General features: G+C 34.7%; 1 protein-coding gene across 1 annotated transcript; it reads right to left on the bottom strand.

The window, feature by feature from the left end:
• Nucleotides 1-4,724: 4,724 nt before the first annotated feature.
• Nucleotides 4,725-11,366, bottom strand: LOC128559965 (uncharacterized). Its single transcript, XM_053553274.1, has 3 exons — nt 11,242-11,366; nt 8,820-8,944; nt 4,725-8,356 (listed from the first exon to the last, which is right to left on the bottom strand). The coding sequence occupies exons 2-3, from the start codon at nt 8,926-8,928 to the stop codon at nt 7,536-7,538; spliced, it is 930 nt and encodes a 309-aa protein (XP_053409249.1). The 5' UTR covers nt 8,929-8,944; nt 11,242-11,366; the 3' UTR covers nt 4,725-7,535.
• Nucleotides 11,367-20,125: the final 8,759 nt, after the last annotated feature.

Below are 20,125 nucleotides of genomic sequence, written 5' to 3'. Positions count from 1 at the left end.
TAATTTAATGTTTTAACTGCTACAATCTCAGTTCTGTTTATCTCTGTCCCTCCAAATACAATTTTTATCCAGGTTTGAAGTACATGACCCTCCAAACGTATTTTATATTAAAAGAAGAAGGAAAATATGGATATTTGACACTTTTCAGTGTATTTTGGTTTCATTGTTATCCGTACAAGTCTGCATAATTGATATTTTTACTACTCTGCGCGGTAGCTTTCTAATATAAGCCTAAAATGTATATGTCGCGGGGCTCATGTTTCCATGGTAACGCATTTTTTCTCATTTTTTAAAAAGCTATGTATGAAAACGGGTTTTTCGACGGCTTCTATGCTATTCTGGTAAAGAATAACATTGAATGTTTGGGTAATATAATTAGCAAAATACCAAGCACTTTACATGGAATACTATTTTTCGTAAAGTTGAAAGTAACCATGGTAACAGAGATGTTTAAAATAGCTTATATCTTGCTTTTTATCGTATTTTCTTATAAAAATATTAAATAAAATTATCTTTCTTGTTAATGGATGCTTTAAAACATCTTGTTTCTAACGTAAGTAATATTTCTGTGTTATTTGCATTAATTTTCAGAAGAATGGATATACAAACACATTTAGTTACTTACTCGTATTTATTATCTACACCGTGTAACATATATTGGGTGCCAGTTAAAAATAAACAAACGTTAAAATATACATGAATGCAAAGCAGTGTTATCAATCTGCAACTGTAATAATAATGATCATAACTTATATATTATATATTATTTTAGTATGAAAAATCCATGTACATTTCCGTAAAACACGGGTTGACATCACTATGCAGGCCCCGAAAAAGAGTGCTACTACATGTTTTTGTATATTTGATTAAGAAATAATATATCACATCGGTGATTTGCCGCTGAATAAATCATTGTTTGTCGTTCAGATGCGAAGGAATTATATCACGAGGGCGCAGCCCGAGTGATATAATAATACGCATCTGAACGACAAACAATGATTTATTCAAGAGCAAATCACTAAATGAGATATACATGTATTATTTCGATTCTAACACGTTACCAAGGACTTTAAAGTACATCCATGTCGGCATTTATTAAATATTTGCCAGTTTTCAATCGGTTTCTTTTCAGTGCATGTTGGTTCTACATTGTGCCTTTTCCAAGACAGATTTTCAAACCGGATCTGCTTTTATTTTGATTGGTTGCAGATATAAACTGCACCATGAAAAAGCCAAAATAGTGCATTTGTGACCAGCATGGATCCAGACCATGCGCAGGCTGGTCTGGCAGGTTTTCTCATGGTGCCGCTCATATATGCTTTCAAAGAATATTCTTATGAATTGGTATATATCTGGCATTCTAAAATGAACTCGTGTCAACTCATACATTTGAGTTACCAGCAGTATAACGTTATCGGCACTGCTATTTTACGAACTAGAAAAAAAAGTTTAAATGACAACTTGTACATAATCCCTTTTCTGCAAAATTACAGCAACAATTCTGTAGATCGTCGTCATCAATATCTCGATAAAACTGTTTAAAATTTTCAAATTGACCTAAAAACTCTGTAGTTTGCTAATTTGTTGGTGTTTAAAGGGACTGGTGTTGTTTTTAAAATGTTAATTTTTCTTTTTCTTCGACTTTTCAAATCTGCCCGTAGCTAGACTCAGTTCTTTGTTCTTTGGGATCATGGTGCTAGGTTGTGAGTGGAGGCGAGGATGGGGCTTGAACATTTCATTGTATCTCAGTTACAGACCAAATAAAGTCTGCTTGGTTACGATCTATGCTTCCATTTAGTATTTCATTTAAAATAAATCAAAGTACTGAAATGTAATGACATTTTGTCAAACATTATGGTTCCGATTGCAAAGTGGCATTGAAACTTGTGGAAGCGATTCCTAAAATCCATTATTTATGTGCAGCGCCTTTCCATACCTGAATTAATGTGCACATGCAGTCTTCCTCCACTATCAAAGGCTTGAAAACAATCTTCAAAAAGTCTGCTTTAGATACACTATAATATCATCACTGTATAAAATTCAGAAACATGTTCTCAGTATTATAATATTTCAAGGTTAAAAAGTCATGCGCTAGTCATTCAAGGTGCCGAATAATAAATAAATGCTTCATTACGACGGACTGACTGAATGTTCATTGTCGGCGAATTCCAATCGAAACAATGCCCCCATACACCAAATTACCCCAAAAGCAATATTGTTTATCTTGCGAATTAAAGCGTTTCAATGTTTAATATCGACGAAAATGCAGCAGTCGTTTCATTTTAGCTGACTTATGTGACGATGTGGACCATATTGAAAATTGGTTAAACACCAAATATGTTATCCACGTAAAATAAAGTCGTTATTATTATTACTTACTTACATACTTATTTACTTACTTACAAATAAATTCTACATAAGGTTTAAACCATACCTGGCTGACTGTACTTAAAGCGGGTATAAGAAGTATAAAAAGGTTATAAATTATTTATTTTCATGTTAGTGAGTTTACCTAGTGAAATAGTTCATGAACGACAGTTAATAGATGTCGTGTCCGACATCGTAGTGAGACAAATGGCAAGTGAATAGGTTCCAGCTGTTTTGCGGAGAGTAAGTCTCATCAATATAGCACGCTTTAAAAACATGATAATCACGAAGGTTTATTAATAAACTATTTTATAAAGATTTACAAGTAGAGATTATACAAAATGTAATATTAAACAATGTAAAACAATGAAAACTTAATTCAGAACAGAAAGGAAAAATTAAAGTATAAATAATTCGTTTATTATGTTTTTCGTGGTTTATCGAAACGGGTAATTATATGCTGATAAACTCATGGCACCAGTGAATTATCAAATCTGATACCGGATTAACGTCAAAAAGTTTACCGAGCGTACTGAAACCGAAAATATGACAAGAACGTAAATGACGTCATCTTGCGTGTTCTATAAATTCCGCAAATTTCGCATTTTATGAAAAAAACACAACAAAGTGAGTTTAGCATAAAATAACAAAATTGTTGGTATCGATGGATTCACGTAAATTTTATCGTGAACACCAAGTGTTATTTTCACTCGGCATACGCATTCGTGAAATATCCTTTGGTGCCAACGTGAACTTAAACTATATTAAAACCGAAACCAACAAATCTTGTATTCAGTTCCCAGATTGATCTCAAAACGAGTAACTAATCATTTCTTCCTCTTTACCAAGCAAGATGAATGACAGATTACGATATACATGCATTAGAACTACCAGGTGTTTGTTCAACGTTGACCAAACCAACGCAAAAAAAAAATATATGCACTGGTGACTTCAAAACTATCTTTTTTCAAAATCCATGAAATGTTTAGTCACTTGCATTTGTTTCTACATACTATATTTGTAAATCTAAATACTTTAAACTGTCAGCTAAGAAAGATATACATGAAAAAATGCCGCCTGTCATTTGTTTAGCGTATTGCATCTGTTGTTTCAAGTACTCAGAGGCCGACCCATTTGCTTACTTCTCTGTGTTTATATAATTGCTATTTATTCTTGTAAATGGTGTATGAGCAATAAAATATGTTTAAACTTATCAAACTAGCGCATTGCATGTAGTTTTATATATTTTGAACAGGTTAGTTAAAAACACAGAGACTAAATGCATGTAGACCAGAAAAAGAAAAGATATAGCACCTGCATGAAAAACATTTCACTATTTGTTTACAATACTCAGGCATGCAAATTAATAACAGTCGAATCGGCATTTTAAACAAAATCAAAAACTACCAACACGTAAACATAGACAATGACGATTTCAGAACTAAAGTACAATAAAACATTCTTTGTACAATGATTTACGTTCCATGGCAACAACGCATACATACATCAGGAGTATGTAGTTTTAGTGTATGGGTTTGATCATTCTAGCGAGCCTAGTGCCTTGTCAGTTTAGAATAAAAATATACGTTGGCACTAAGGACTGAGATAAATGGTATCACAGTCTGCAAACTAGGCAAAATATTCATAAAAACATGCCGCTGGTTATATGTACTGAGGTCAAATGCATGTATATAGAACTAAACGTTACATTTAAGTCTACTCCCTTGTAAATGTGTGATGTTTTATGATCCGGGTGAAAACTCTGCTTCATCTTACTGCAGCCAATAGTGACCTATTGAATTAGTTGACGCAGTGGTCGAGAGGGCCCAGACGCTTCTCTACGGAGATGAAAGCCCCTGATTCGAATCCTGGCTACTCCCATTGCGATGTGTCCTTGGGCAAGGCACTTTATCATGATTGCCTCAGTCGACCCAGCTGTAAATGGGCACCAGCAAATTGCTGGGGGTAAGGTATAACTGGTTTTTAACTGTTCTTAAAATAGGGTCGCTCAAAAGCTCTACAGAGCTTATGTTAATTGTTTCACAAAGCGACGGTAAATAAAATTTACCTTTAACTTTACCTATATCTAATACATAACATCAATTGTTATATAGTATAGATATAGCTTTCACCCCTAATGTCCCTCTGGTGCAGCATTATGTCACAGATACTATGAGGTTATTTAACAGTGTTTAGTAAAATAGGACTCGCAAACAGCAGTAAATATCCATATTTGGACGAAAGGCGAATGCAAAGTCCAAATATTGATTAATACTGTTGAATGAGAGTCCAAATGAATGCAGTATTGTTAAATTACCCCTTATGTCGTACCATAGTTAAAACGAAGTGACGGAAAAAATATTCACAGTTTTGATTGACAGATAAAAAACATTTCAAAATACCTTACAACAAATATAAATTATAATGATATCTCATAAATACGTATGTTAACATGCGTTATCTTGCATGATTTTTTACTTGCATGAACACCTAAACATTGTATCGTCACGTGACAGAAAGAAAAAGCTAAAATGTGTTTAAATTTTTATAGCCGTGAAATAGATGTATGTATCATAACATGCATGTAAAGGAATATCTAAGACTATACAATATGAACAATCTAAAGGTGCACTCAAAGGAACACAAAAGGCTATAATATATGAACAATCTATTCAATCAAACTAAGAAAATATAAAATGAAATTTAATATCATTAATTTTCTTCGACGCGATGAACACATCTAATACACAGATCTAAATATGCGTAAAATACATCACAACCTATTGTATACTATAAAGCAATGTAAAAAATATACACAATGAGAATTGAATGAGATTCTCTTTGTGATGAATGTAATAGTAACACATTTGTCTGCTTAACAAACACGGTCTCGCATTAAATATTAGGATGAGAAACCGTGAATCAATAGATGCCCCGAATTCTGAGACTAGTTAAGACTTTTTTATCCTCCATAACATGAACAGATGAACAAGACACAAAGTATGTATATACAAATTACAGACAATATACAATGATCCATGATAATATACATAAGTAACGTACAACCAATATTCACAATAAATATATATACTGAAGTGTTAGGAGCTTTAGTTTTTTATCGCGGCCGATGAGGCCGCAATCATATTGAATAGGACAAGCAGTTGCACGATGGGGAAAATATTTCATGATGGACCTGTCAATTCTTTACTTATGGGTGAAACAGGTCTCATAAGCGTAAATACGACTAGCTTCTACTGATTATAAAACATACCGTACGATTTGTTGTGAATCAACTGTTGTTGTACTTTTAGTAGTTCAACCACCACCCATGTTTAAGAGCAACATTTAAAAAACACGTTTTTTTTTCATCCTCAAGTAATAAGTAAGTAGACTCGCCCAGTTTAATCAATCTAGACGCATAATCTACATAGAGCGCTTACTTCACCCGATTTACATTCGGAACATTTTCACGCGTTTCGGGCTTTATCGTATGTTTAACATGGGATTTTTGAACCGTCCAAAGATGTTGGAAATGTTTGTCTCATTGTTTATTTTTTTTTAATAAAAATGTTACTGCTTTCATTGTCTACCACTTTTTTTCCACCCTTGCCTGAAAAAACAGTAATGAGTTTGTACACTGTTCAGACAATTGTGCTCTGTTGAAATTTAACCAAACACAAGTTTACCTGCATAAACAGAAAGCATGATATGTCACCATGCGCGGATCCAGATGGGGGGTGGGGACCGGGGGTCCGGACCCCCTCTGTAATATCTTTAAAAAATGAAAGAAGACAAGAAGGAAAGAAAATGTTTTTCGAAAAAGGCAACATTAGGACTGCATGTAAAGTATATGCGGTTGCTGCTACATACGACCCCGACATAATTCATATTATTTATCTAAAAGAAACTAAGAATTTTACCTTCAAGAAAGCTTGATTTTATCATTTTCGCAAATTTAACAGGTTAGTCCATAAAACTGTCCCAGAATGCAAAAAATGAAGTGCCAAATTGCAAAATTTCCAGGGCGGGTGGGGGGTGGGGGCAGGGGATCGGACCCCCTCTGAGAAAATTGGCTGTGTCCGTGCATGGTCACTCAATCTGACTAAAGTACTTGATCTTCTAAACGAAGATCTGAGAACGACCCATTCACATTCGTCTTCTGTATATTTTGGATTTCCAGTATTGCTATTTTTATTTTATCCAATCAGACGACATGTTCGAATGTCAAAGAGTAAGAAAAATTTGCAGTTATTCCAGGGCTCGAACCCAGGACCCCTCGCTTACAAAGCAAGTGGCCTACCGACTGAGCTAACCGGCTATCTGAATAATTATGACATAAAAATTGTAAATATCAAAAGTCAAGGCTACAGGTAGATTTGCAAGATGTTGTAAGTTAGGCTCTGTATGGCTAGCGAAAGGGTCGTCAGAACGAGGCAATGAATAGGTCGTTCTCAGATCCTATGCGTAGCGTAATAGGATATGTACTTTAGTCAGATTGCATGGTCACTATACCTGTCCAGTACTGGACATTATGGTAAACGCTTCATTCCTGCACAAATGACAATTTCGCAACTTCTGTCCGGTTTGTACAAATTTCTGGCCGCGATAAACCATTTGACTTGTATCACAATTGATAAGCTTTTAACTAACATGACTGAAGAAAGAAGTATTACGAAAATGAACACCTTATCAAGATTTCATTTGAATTAAGAAATTCCTTACCTGAGTAACTGATTATGCAAGACTGTATCAGACAGTCCACGGGCCAATCTAAAATGCGTTTGACTTCTTGTTTCTGGAGTCATTCGTAAAATTGACAGATAGTTTATACCCTTAATTAAACCTAGATATATATCAGCGTGTTGCTAAAACAATCACTTTTCATTTGCTTAAGGGGCTGTTTGAATAAAATTAGACTTCCGAATGATATAATAAAAACAAAATTTTGAATGTGGCTTGTTAACTTTGACATTGTACCTTATTAAAAGCCTATGATCATTTCAATACGGCCAACATTACAAAAACGTATGGAGCTTGGGTATACCAAGTTGCTATTTAAAACTTTTCACCGCAAATAATCATGTACTATAAAATAAATTGTATACCATACCCTAACGAAAAAAAGACATTCTCGTACAAAAGAACTTGCCAAAAAATCCTTAGAATAATCAAGCTAGTGTCCCTTTTACATCATCGTTAATATTTCCCTTTATAGGATACCTCCTGTGTCGTCTGATCACAATGAAAAGTTTTGTAATCAACAGCAGACCACTCACTCCCAGCAAGACAGCAGTGAAAATGGAGTTCCGGTTATTGGTGTCAAGGTCGAAATTCTTCGCAACGCTTCCGGTAAGGGCGACCACTAAAACAATGTACGGCGTAATAGTATAACGTACATACTTGTCAATGAAACATGTTTCAAGTGTGAACCAGACAAGTATTTCCAAAGACAAAATTCCTAAGACGATTGTCGAAGACAGCTGTACATCAACTGACCATATGTAGGTTAAAACAACTCCAAAATTCAGCAGTGTTGCTATGGAAACCCACGTTGCGAAGAATGACATACCATTGTGCACCAAAGCCCGTATGAGCCATACTTCCTTTCCGACCCCACGACTTCTTAGAGTGGCAATGTTGTCATACAAGTACTTGTAAGAGATAAACAAGCAGACGTACAGAGTGAATGGCGCGAAGACGATGTCAATTAATGCCCACTGTACCCATTCTCTGTCCCACAAAACCAACCACACAACCAAAACAACATTGTTCGCCATGAATACGACATAGAAAGCTCGCGGCAGGAAAGATAGTGTGTATAGATAGTTCCCTTCATTGTCTCGTCTGCAAATGGTGGTCAGGGCATACACATACCACACCAGCTGATATATGTAGATAACAGCCCAGATCAGTCCGAACGTCCATCCGGCCGGCGTGATAGTTAGGTAAAACTTATCCGAAATATCGCCTGTGCTGTTTTTGAAAATACCTGCAACATAAAATTAAACTATCATTACACTGCTTTACTAAGATTTCAGACAGATCTGACGGGTAAGTATTTTACGAGACTTTGTAAACGATAACGACACATTTTAAGTTTCATATGTGTCGTGAGAGAAAAACGGAAATTTGCTCGACAAAAATTAAAACACTTAAAACAGAAAATCTATTTTTGTAAAGAACCATTTCAACGATTGAACAGGTCACATAGCAGGATTTCTATCTACATGTACAAAAATGTAAATGTAGCTGCATGAATACACGCAACTGAAAATGCAAATCCCGAGGAAGGAAATCATTACATCGTTATATAATCGCTGCAGACAGAATATCTTTCCACAAAGACAATTATTTTTTCTTCTGTTGGACTAGCATCTTAATCAATTAACTAGTCATACAAATTTAGAACGAAATATGTTCTCAAAACAAAATGACGTGAATGAAAAACCTACCAATATCAATTGCGTTGTTCGACGACATGTAGGAAATTGCCAAAGTCACTGCGTACACTACAAAACCCACCAATATCACCGTCATCCTTCCTGCACTGTGAGACGACATTTTTTGAAGCCTTACTCTGGAAAGGAAATACGTGCGTGACGTTTGATAGCACCGAATTATAAAACAGCAAGTTTTCCGTCACCTCAAGCACAGGTAAAAATCAGGCTGAGTGCTGAACAAAGTTTTCTACTTTATTCGTCTCAAAATTGGTCAGCAGTGTTTATTGAGAGTGCATTTATATTACTATTACTAACGTTACTTCCTACAATGACTTTTTAAAACAAACGAAGTGTAAAATACCAGTCAGTCAAATTAAACAGGTAGAGCAGCACTAGGTGGTTCCAGGCGTGCCTTACCGCCATAATTGGAGTGGCACTGTATTGTTGTTAAAACATGCTGGCATTGTAGGAATGAAATCAACACATTATGTAAACAGTGGATATTACATGAATGTCTTTTTCAAATTGAATTTATCAAATGAGTGGAATAAAGTAATAAAATGTCAGGTTTTACCGGTTCATTCAACGTGTTAATAAAATCAACACAGAAAGACACAAGTGTAATATTCTTCTTTATCAAATGTACGCCTTTTCTGCCGAAACATCAGAATTTCTTCTACGCTATTCTTTCTTTGCCTAAATTCTACAAATTATGCATTGCAATGACCTTATTTCAACATGTGATCGATTTTGGTATATCATTTCGATGGTCGGATTGACTTTGTTTATAACAGATAAAGAAAGAAGAAATTTGATGTTTCAGCAGGAAAAGTTAACATGAGATACAACGATTATTATATGTCTTCCAAACTGACCTTATTAAACTCGTTCAGTAATAGGCCTATTCATAACATGTTCGGCAGAGCCTCGCAATTTATTACTAAATAAGTTTAATGTAATATTCTGTATTCGTTTGGTTTATGTAACAAGCATTTCGTAATAATGTAACAGTCGAAAATCAAACGCTAAAATAGATCTAGTTGAATCTACACTTTTAAAATCCTTTCTTTAAATTTGGAATGGAATTCAATTTATGCAAATCATCGGACATCGTATTTAATTAAATACATCGCTGACAAAATATTTATTTTAGGGAAACATGTCCATGATCTGAACTTTTAAACACATACTAGCATTTAGGAGTGACCTGTCGCTTTTATTAATAGATTTGAAAGGTTACTGGAATAAACCACTTCAGTAAAGGGGTACCCTACCTTTTTATAACTTATTTTTATAATAAATATTTAAATGACTGCCTTCTTCGACAATTAGACGCAGTGGTGCAGTGGTAAGCGTGACGGCTGTAGAACCTAACTTTTGTGAGTTCGAATTCCAACGGAGATCAATATATTCTTTTCATTTTTTTTTTCAAGTAATATTTTGCTAACATACACTTTAAAATGATGATAATGTTAAACATGTTTTTGAGTCGCATTACTTGTATTCTTTGCTATTTTCACATATAACATAGATTTTCAAATATCTTCTTGATTGTGAATTATTAAACATGGTTGATACAGCACTTGAAAATTTGGTCATTTCAATTAGCTGATGACACTGATTCGGAAGAAACTAACACCGCCAGCGAGTGTGAAGATGCTTCATTGGACGCGTGTGTTTGAAATGTATTGAATTTATTGAAATCGTACGAATGAAATTAAAAATGAAATGATGAAATAAAATGAAATAAAAAAAAAAACATTAAAAAAATGTAAATAAAACAAATCCAATCATAAAACAAATCGCCCTGTGTGGGATTCGAACTCACAGCCTCCTAATCGCAAAAGTTAAATCACTAACAAGATTCCTCAATTGTACCAACTGAGCTAGCGATGCAATTTTAATCTGTACATAATTTAAAATATATTTATAGTTTTTAAAACGTCAAATATCTTTCAAACCCTTATTTAATAAATGGAAAAATCTGGAAAATCCAAATCTAGAAATAAAAGCGACAGGTCACTCCTAATTGCTAATACATGTACTGCTACAACACTGTGTACTTGGGAGATAATAATGATACCATACATGTCGTTTGACCAACTAAGTCGGACAAAATCCATACAAGAATTTAACGGGCTAGCGCGGATTTTGTCTGTATTTGAAATATATCATATTCAAAGTTTACATCTTGCCCGAAAGCCGTACACAACCACTGACTCAACTGATTTACTGACAGTTTTAAACTTTAAATCTGTCACGTTTAATGACAGTTGAGTTTGCGCCTACTATATATTTCTCGCGCATTACATAACTGTGCATAATTTACCGTAACGTCTAACAAGACAGAAATTAAACAAAGAAACTTCTAAATAGATTGAATTAAGAAAATTGTCAACATCTCAAAATATCTATAAATTGCTATAAAACTAACCTGGAAAAAGATAATCAAACCAAAGTCATGTAAACAAACTCGCACTGTACTGTAAACAAATTCGCACAAGAGAAATAACGTGACGAGCAACGTGACCTAGTATCGATTAATAAACCTGTCAGGCGCCGTACTATATCCGTAAAACAAGATTTAGCTTACCAAAAGGTTCCTTCTAGCGAACATTAAATATTCTTTTTAAGGGATCTTTAATAAAATAATTATGAACTATGTTTTTTACTAGTTTACGTGCATTCTTATCTATTTATTTTAAGAATACTTAAAGTTATTTCACACAAATATTTATTTAACTTAAAATAATAAACAAACACCTTTAGATGAGCGATCCTACCTAAATATTATTAGCGGACAATAAATACCATGACTGTCAAAATTTAGGGAACCAATATCGACACCTGTCCTAGTGGCACAGATCAGAATTTGGTCGTATGTTTGCCTAATTTTAATTAACAATACCACACCCTATAAACGACTGTATTGCCCCGCTTCCTCTTGCGAGTGATGAAAACAATAAACAGACACGCGGCAGGTAAGAAATCGTGTTGAAATCAATATTTTTTTGCCTTACATTGTATGTATATTTAAGTTTAATGATAATTCTAACATAAACATTTGTATATGGTGATATAATAGATGAACATGACAGGTAATGTTTACTAAATGCTGACAGATCACACTAATTGCATGAAAATTCACTCGACCAAGTCACGAAACTGATGAATAACACGTCAAATTGATTTGTAATAAAATAATCCATGATAGCTTCTGAAATAAGTATGCATACTCCATAAATGTATGTAAATAAGATGTGTCATATCTGTTGCGTTTTTGAATAAAAATAATTTTTTATCTAGTCTGTGAAGAAAACATTCCCTGTATTCGGACTTGCCACTTTTGATATTTGATCTGAACACGTACTTGTGAGTGACTCTGTATTCAACTTTGCGAGGACAGCAGACGATTTATGTCCTTTTAAAGCGTAAATGAAATACAAATCCAGACAAAATTGTCTCTATTGATCAGAAGCCATGTATATAATGTCATTTAATATCGAATCCCTCGTGCTATGCTTGTACTAATCCATTGGGGGTGAGGGGTGGAGGGTCTTTGACTTCTAACATTTTGAGGGCATATTAGAGGGTAATTTTAACTGATACATTTGCAAATGACAGTGTGAGGTAGATTGCTGTATCATCTACACAGAAGTGGACATTGGAGTTGACATTTTGTGGGAGGTAATTTATAGAGGCTAAAAAGAGCAGGGACCCAAGGACGGACCCCTGTGGAACACAAGATGGGACTGGAATGGTATCTGAACTAGTGCTTATCAGGACAACATTTACTGATTGGATTCTGTTAACAAGAAAACTTTCAATTCACTTTAGAGTATGATCGTTGACTGCACAATTGTGCATTTTCAATAGGACTTTCTTGTGGCAGACCTTACGGAAAGCCTTACTGAAACCTAGTTATATGAGATCAACTTGTTTGTTATCATAGACTGGGGTAATCGAGTGATTTACTAACATTACTAGTTGAGTAACAAATGACCTTTTTCCCAAAAACCCATGCTGAAGGTGATAGAGGACACTGTGGCTGGGAAAATGTTTTAATATTGAAGAAGAAACTATGTGTTCTAGTACTTTGCACAGAACACATGTTAGAGAAATAGGCATATAGTTGGCGGGGTTTGACTTTTCACCTTTGTTATAAACAGGGGCAACCTTTGTTGACTTCCGCATGGGATTTCTGGAATAAGATCATAAGAATTGGGACAAGGTCTTTCGATAATGATTTATGAATGATAGGGTTTAATTGATCTGGGCCAAAAGCCTTAAGGGGGTTTAGATTATTGAGAAGTTTCTATATTCCATTTAATCTAACATTAAAATCTGGCATGTTATGGATGAAATGACCATTTTGATTAACTGACATATCTTGAAGTTTCATTTCACAAGTGAAGCAAGTTGCAGTGGAGTTTTGGGACTGAAGACCGACCTCTACTGCTTGTTCAGTACTGTGGCCTTAGCGTTTTCCTGGTGATGGAGCTTTTTGCAAGGGGTGGTATGGAAGAAGAGTTTTGTTTAGAAAGTTTAATTAATAAGTATGTCGAATATATAAGTTTCCTTGAATTTGGTCTACTTGGGTGGTTGTCATCATTAGTAAGTAGATTTAGGATGTCTTCAAGATATTGACAATAAGCCTCTTTGACCTTAAAATTACGGTACCAAGTGCTTTAGGTCTAGGGACTTCTTAGGATCAGAAAACTTTGACTTCCTGGCTTTTTGAAAGAACCTGTTACGTCTTCAGATCATTCTCTTAACACTCTGATTGACCCAGGGAAGATTATTCCTTACAGATGACTGACTGGATGGAATCCATTTTTCTGTTAGGCCATTCAGAGTTTGCGAAAAACTTTCTCATAACTATCCGGTGTTTTGTGCTGAATATTTTCATTTTGAGATCATAACCTGGTGATAGTCATTTAGTGATTTTTTTATTGCATGCCAGTTAGCTTTCTTGTACAAAAGAATCTTACTCGGCTTCTGAAAACAGATCCATGCAGATGTATGGACTTTAATTTCAACTACGTTATGATCACTGATACCCGGTAGGATATTGATCTGATTTACAAAAGAAAGATTAATGGTGAGGAATAGGTCTAAGATATTGCTTGCAAGGGTTTCTATAGAGATACCACTCAGCCAGACCAGAGTTAAGGCCATTGACGTAATCAAAATATGCATATAAAGGCATAAAAGTGTGTCATACGTATCTCAAAAAGTATTTGACCTAGGATCATGAAACCATGAAACATTCTAGGAATATTACTCAACATTTGAAATTTCTGTCAGTCAGACCAGAGATATGGCCCTTGATTGACAAAATATGCATAAATGCGATACTAGATAATATTTGACTTATAAAACATTTGGGGATTTCTATATAACATGTGAAGTTGTGCACCTTGTGTTCTGTTTTGGCTTTCACTTAACCATACTGGAGTTATGATTCTTTTCTTAGTGAAAAATACTCACAGAGTGATAGTCTGTTACACTGATCTGTCTAGCAATACAGTATGTAGTATAAACGCGTGGAAGAGTCTAACAGGGTGCTTAAAAGTTTGTGTTGACTTAGTCAAACAATAAATGTTTGTGCCCTATGTATCTCAAAATATACTTGATATAGAGTCATAAAACATAAGTGGAATGTTTTATAGCATGTAAAGTTGTGCACGTGATGTTCTCTTTGGGATTTCAGTCAGCGTTAGAAGCCAGAATCATGGTCCTTAACTTTGTGAAAAATACAAATGAAATTCTTTAAAGTTTGTGTTTTGCAAACATCTTAAAAATATTTCGAGTCATGAAACTATGTGCAATGAAAGGCGTGGGGGCACCTGCATTTGTCATATGGACACGCATCTAGTTGATTGTTAATTTTAGTATCTTATCTTCAATTACCATGTTTTGAGTATTTTCATTTTTATCGTACCTCAAACAACAAATCGGCAACCGGACCTCTACACTTCGGATCTAAAAGTTACTACACTCTGCTAGCCACTGTACAACAACAAAATATGTTGAAAGCGATAAAGTAACAGACAACACCGGACTATTTACACCGGATAGGAAGTGACTACTTAGTGTTTCGTTCTTGATGATATGTGAATTTCCAGGTTTAAGTTTTATTCATGGAGATAGTGTCTGTATACGCGTAACTGCTCAACAGCGATTTCCATGGGAACATTTTCAGAGGGTGTCGATATCAAAACAGGTGTAACATAACATCTCAATATCTTTTATCATTGGTAAGGAGACATGTTATACTAAGTTGCTATACCATTGAAATGCTCTCTTGAAGTACTGAAGAAGAAGGACAAAAGTCCAACAAAAAGGTGTCATTCATAGAACGCAGCCGCCCATACAGCACTACATATGAATATATAGGTATGTGCAACCGTATACACGCACACAGCGACCACATGTATACAGCAGGTCTGCATTAATTCTCCTGTACTGAGTGTACGCATGCATTAAATGCTCACTATTAAACATATGTTAACATTAGCCCTAACCTTTAGTCAGTATATTGTTCACTCAATATGTGCGTATATCAAATAGGGGCGATTTAATGTTGGCGGTATACAGTAACACAAACGAACGCAGTAACAACAAAGAAGTAACAAATTAAACTGACACAAATCATACATACAGAAGGAGCACTAGGGTACCGACTTCGAACGGTTATTGGCATAAATACCACTCGAGAGTTTACACTTTTAACTGGCGCCAAACCTCACTCTGTAAGCCCAGCGTACATGTGCCATATTCCTATATATATGACAAGACGGCGTAAAACAAATTAGTCCCCGTCAGGTGAATTCATAACACATGAAACAGTAACCAGAGGAACACATTGTAAAACACAAAATATTGCTCATGTAAAGATATATTAATCAGAACCCATAAAACCGTAAACCTATGTAGTCGTGGACTTTGCAGAAGCAACTAACACCAAGGGAAACGCCATTAAGGACTGAACACTAAACATGCAGCGTGTCTATGAACAATAAGAACATAGCTTTTTGCATTAAAACGCTTTGTTATTTAAAAAAAAAGCAATGGACGGATACGGTTATGCCCGAGAATTTAGCTAAGTTTGTAAATAATAGTTCCATCAAAATCAAGTTGCGAAGAGTCTTTAGATTTCTTTTGAATTTAATCACAAATTCCGAATTACAGTGATTTAGCAAACGATCTGCGAAAGTTGTGATAACGGTAGCCCTGCTGAAGAAGATTTCAGGTAATATTGCGTAGACATGACTACAGGCTCTGACTAATCTTATAAGCTGTGAAATATAGACATCATAAGATGTGACACGGGTGTATCTCCATCAAACTGAGGGAAATTAACGATACCAAATTTCTTATCATATATTTTGTACGTATAATATCTTTATGAATGGAGAGATGTAAATCTAAAAACGGAGCAGTGGTATCATTATTGTTAGCCTTATTTAACTGAAGCTCACTAGGAAACACATTAGCAACCATAGGAGCAATATATTGATTATCCATGCTTAATGTTTATATATCGTCCAGATAAGGTAAAGTATTATTAAAGGCATTCACGGCATCAACCTGCATATATGGTGATAAACTTTAAATGAAATATCATAGCAATATAAAACAAGCCTGTGACAAGTAGCGCACAATTAGTTCCCAAGAGAATACTAATAGCCTGTCGGAAAACAGTATTCCCAAACCTAACAAATATTTTGCCAATTAAAAAGGAAATGGTCTTACAAACAACGTCACAAGTCCTCGTTTCTTAACGGTTAACAATGCTTCTAGTAAATATGCTCTGTCATAATGAAAAGCCAAATAAATATGCGCTGTCACAATAAAAAGCCAAAAATAAGCATTTCTCTCGAGCAAATGTTTTTCGATAAGAGTAATCAGTCTGTATTTAATAAGATTGTGTGGTAGAGTAGTGTATAAAGTCGAGACTGAATCATATGTATTTATAGTTCTTGATATGAATTTTGTCAAGTCCGCTATTCTTAACTGACAAGAACAGGTTTATCCCAGAATTCTCATACACCTAATCACAGTACTTTCTCACAATGGTCTTTGACAGCATTGAGACACGATGTTAGTGTCTCAAGATTTATATGAAATACAGAAGGAACTGAATAAGTGTAATGTATATAATGCGGGGTTGGATCGACTACTGAGCAACCGGTACTTACTCGTGTGAGTACTGAGTACTGTTTTTGCCAAAATACTTGAGTATTACTTGAAAATAACTCCCAGTACTCATGGGTAATTTATGAGTATCGCAGTATAGATTCAAATTTACTAGTGATTTTAATACCAAACAAAAATGGTCACAAGCATATACTGTGGGCGGCGGTTACCGCCAAAATTAGTAAATATACAATCCATTTATAAACAAGTCAGTCAGTGCAGTGCATTTCAACGCCGTCTAGTCTAAAACTCCATCTCGTCCAATAAATTTGCATTCAACGCATTGTATTTTGAAACCATTTAACACAAAACTTCATTCCATCCATCTAAACATGGAAAGATGCATTGAAAAACTTGTTGCGATGCACCGTACTATGAAATCATCCAACAAAACATGATACCATCCAGCTCAATGTGAAGCCGTTTAACACAACAAGTGTATGTGCAGTGCAAAATGAAATGATTTATTACAACTTGACGCCGTCTAATGCATATTGAAACCGCTTTGTGTAATTAAGAGCGGTGTATAAGAACTTGATGCCATGCAATCCAATGTGAAGACGTTTAACGCAACATGAGTTCATGCAGTGTAAAATGAAACGATCCATTAAAGCTTGGCGCCGTCTAATGCATACTGAAACCGTGTTGTGTGATTTGGAGTGGCGTATCAAAATTTGATGCCATGCAACCAAGTATGAAGCCGTTTAACGAAACACGAGTAAGTGCATTGTAAAAGGTTAATAAGACTATCAGTTCATAAGTTTGCCCTGTTATAAATATAGATTCTGGATCAATTTTACATAAGAATATCTTAAAATTTGTCCTAAAACCGACCTTGTGGTAAAATTCTAACATTTAATTTGACACTGTTCCTGCGATTTATCTGACTTATTTTCATGAAACATCTTTCTTCTTAGTTTAAGCTTTGTCAGAAGTATGCTTCGTGAAACAGACTCAGTAATAGAAATAATAATGACAAAATTAACAAACACTAGAAATTATGCGTACGTACGCTTTGAACAATAGGTTGTTGATAGTGTATTACAATTTCAACAAAATCAAACTTTGACATCATATATATATATATATCTGGGAAACAGATAAACCCGTACCAGTATAAGGGAGACCATTCGCATAATTCGCATAAATGGTATATGTACTCGTTTTCTCAAAACACAACATTTTTATATATTTTTTGCTATTATTAAAGTTCTGTTGTTTGTTTTTATATTTCTAATTTATGTATCTATTATCCTTAATGTTTGTAAATAATTAATCAATTATCTAATTGATTAATCAATTAATTAATTAATTAATATGAAATTGTAAAATTAAAAAGGATAAAAATCTCCTTCATCCTACGTGTAAGAAAACATAACTCTTGTGCACCACGTCCATTTTGCCTAAAAACTTTCAAACTTCTGAATTCCGGAAACTTCCAAAAACCGAACTTTTAAGCTGAACCGGAGGTCGTTCGGTTTTCGGAAGTTACACTGTATTAGACTTAGTCTAGGAATACCAAAATGTGGACAGCAATTAAAATTTGATATTACAAAATATTAAAAATAATCAGTCGAAAAATTCTTACTAACATTCGGTTTAAAAGTTTTTATTTATTTCGCAGATTTTTTTATGAATTTGTAAATTAAATTGATAATTTTGGTTGACAGCCAGTATTTCTACATTAAGTTTTGAAATTTGATATGATTTCATTATTTCCTACAGGAAACGACCTCTTGCTTTGATTCCTACAGGCAGATCGACTTCGGCTTTTAAGCGTTAGCATGCATTTTGGTTTATATACGGAACCGGTTTGTAAAGGATTCACTTTCGGATTCAATAATTACTTTGAATGTGTTGAGATTTCCGTGATTATAAGAGTATCTGCATAGTTATACAGCATTGATTTGTTAATGTAATAAAGGGTGTCATTTATAAAGATACTAAAATTTTATGGCCCAAAAAGATTGAGCCTTTCGGCATTCCTTTAATAATTTGAAGTCGGTCATTTGTAAAGTTATCTATTTCAGTCCTTTTCAAGAGACCAGTTGAAAGATTAGCATGCACTTTCTATTAACCCATAAGCTCAAATCAACAATATCTGTAAGGTAAACAATCAAAGCCCTTTGACTGGCCCGTTGGTACAGTTCTAATATATTTTTTTTTCATCAAAGGCATTTTCCAGTCTTCTACTTATACACGGCGTAAGTAAGATAAGATAAGATATAAGATAAGATAGCATTGAAACTGTCAGGTGTTTGGGAGAAGCTTCCGGTGCTAGACAGAAAATTTTGTACTACAAACTGTGTAGAAGATCAGATGTACTAGATTTCTTTTAAAATATGGGGATGTTTTAGGTTCGCATATAATTATATCCGTATTTTAATATCTGTTGATATTCTGAACGATGCTAATGTTTCAATTCCGAATGAAGAGAACGAAATGAAACTTTCGTTAGATAATCATGCACCACAGGTTCCAAAAAAAAATTATGTTGGGCAGCCTGAAACGTCGTACCTCTTTGTACAGTTTAAACTTTAGGCGATTATTGTATGCGATATGAAAATTTTTTTTTTTGGATTTAACATCGCACCGACACGTGATAGGTCATATTGCAACTTTCCAGCTTTAATGGTGGAGGAAGACCCCAGGTGCCCCTCCGTGCATTATTTCATCACGAGCGGGCACCTAGGTAGAACCACCGACCTTCCGTAAGCCAGCTGGATGGCTTCCTCACATGAAGAATTCAACGCTCCGAGTGAGGCTCGAACCCACATCGATGAGGGGCAAGTGATCTCAAGTCAGCGACCGTAACCACTTGGCCACGGAGGCCCCCGAATAATTTTAAAGCTAAAATGCTTTAATTATTGTAATGTGAAATAATAAACAAGAAAGATACTGATGTGAGCTGTTTAAGTTTTATCTCAGAACTGCCTTTATGGCAGGAATCATTATTGATTGCAGTATATATTGCAGATCTGGTCAGTGATGCATTCGTATCAGCCTGTAACATCAAAGTACATATATAACTACCATAATCATATTGTATTTTATTCCAATTCGGTCTGTACTTTTGACATTTTCTGTTGCGAAGCTAATTATTCGTCAATTTATAC

This window comes from Mercenaria mercenaria, chromosome 10, assembly GCF_021730395.1.
Source record: "Mercenaria mercenaria strain notata chromosome 10, MADL_Memer_1, whole genome shotgun sequence".
Taxonomy (NCBI): domain Eukaryota; kingdom Metazoa; phylum Mollusca; class Bivalvia; order Venerida; family Veneridae; genus Mercenaria; species Mercenaria mercenaria.
This window is presented reverse-complemented; position numbering and strand designations above follow the sequence as displayed.

Excerpts from the sequence above, each read along its gene's own strand:
- LOC128559965 (XM_053553274.1), bottom strand. The coding sequence starts at position 8,928 with ATGTCGTCTCACAGTGCAGGAAGGATGACGGTGATATTGGTGGGTTTT. Across the intron at positions 8,357-8,819 it reads GAACAACGCAATTGATATTG|GTATTTTCAAAAACAGCACA; the intron begins GTAGGTTTTTCA and ends TTTATGTTGCAG.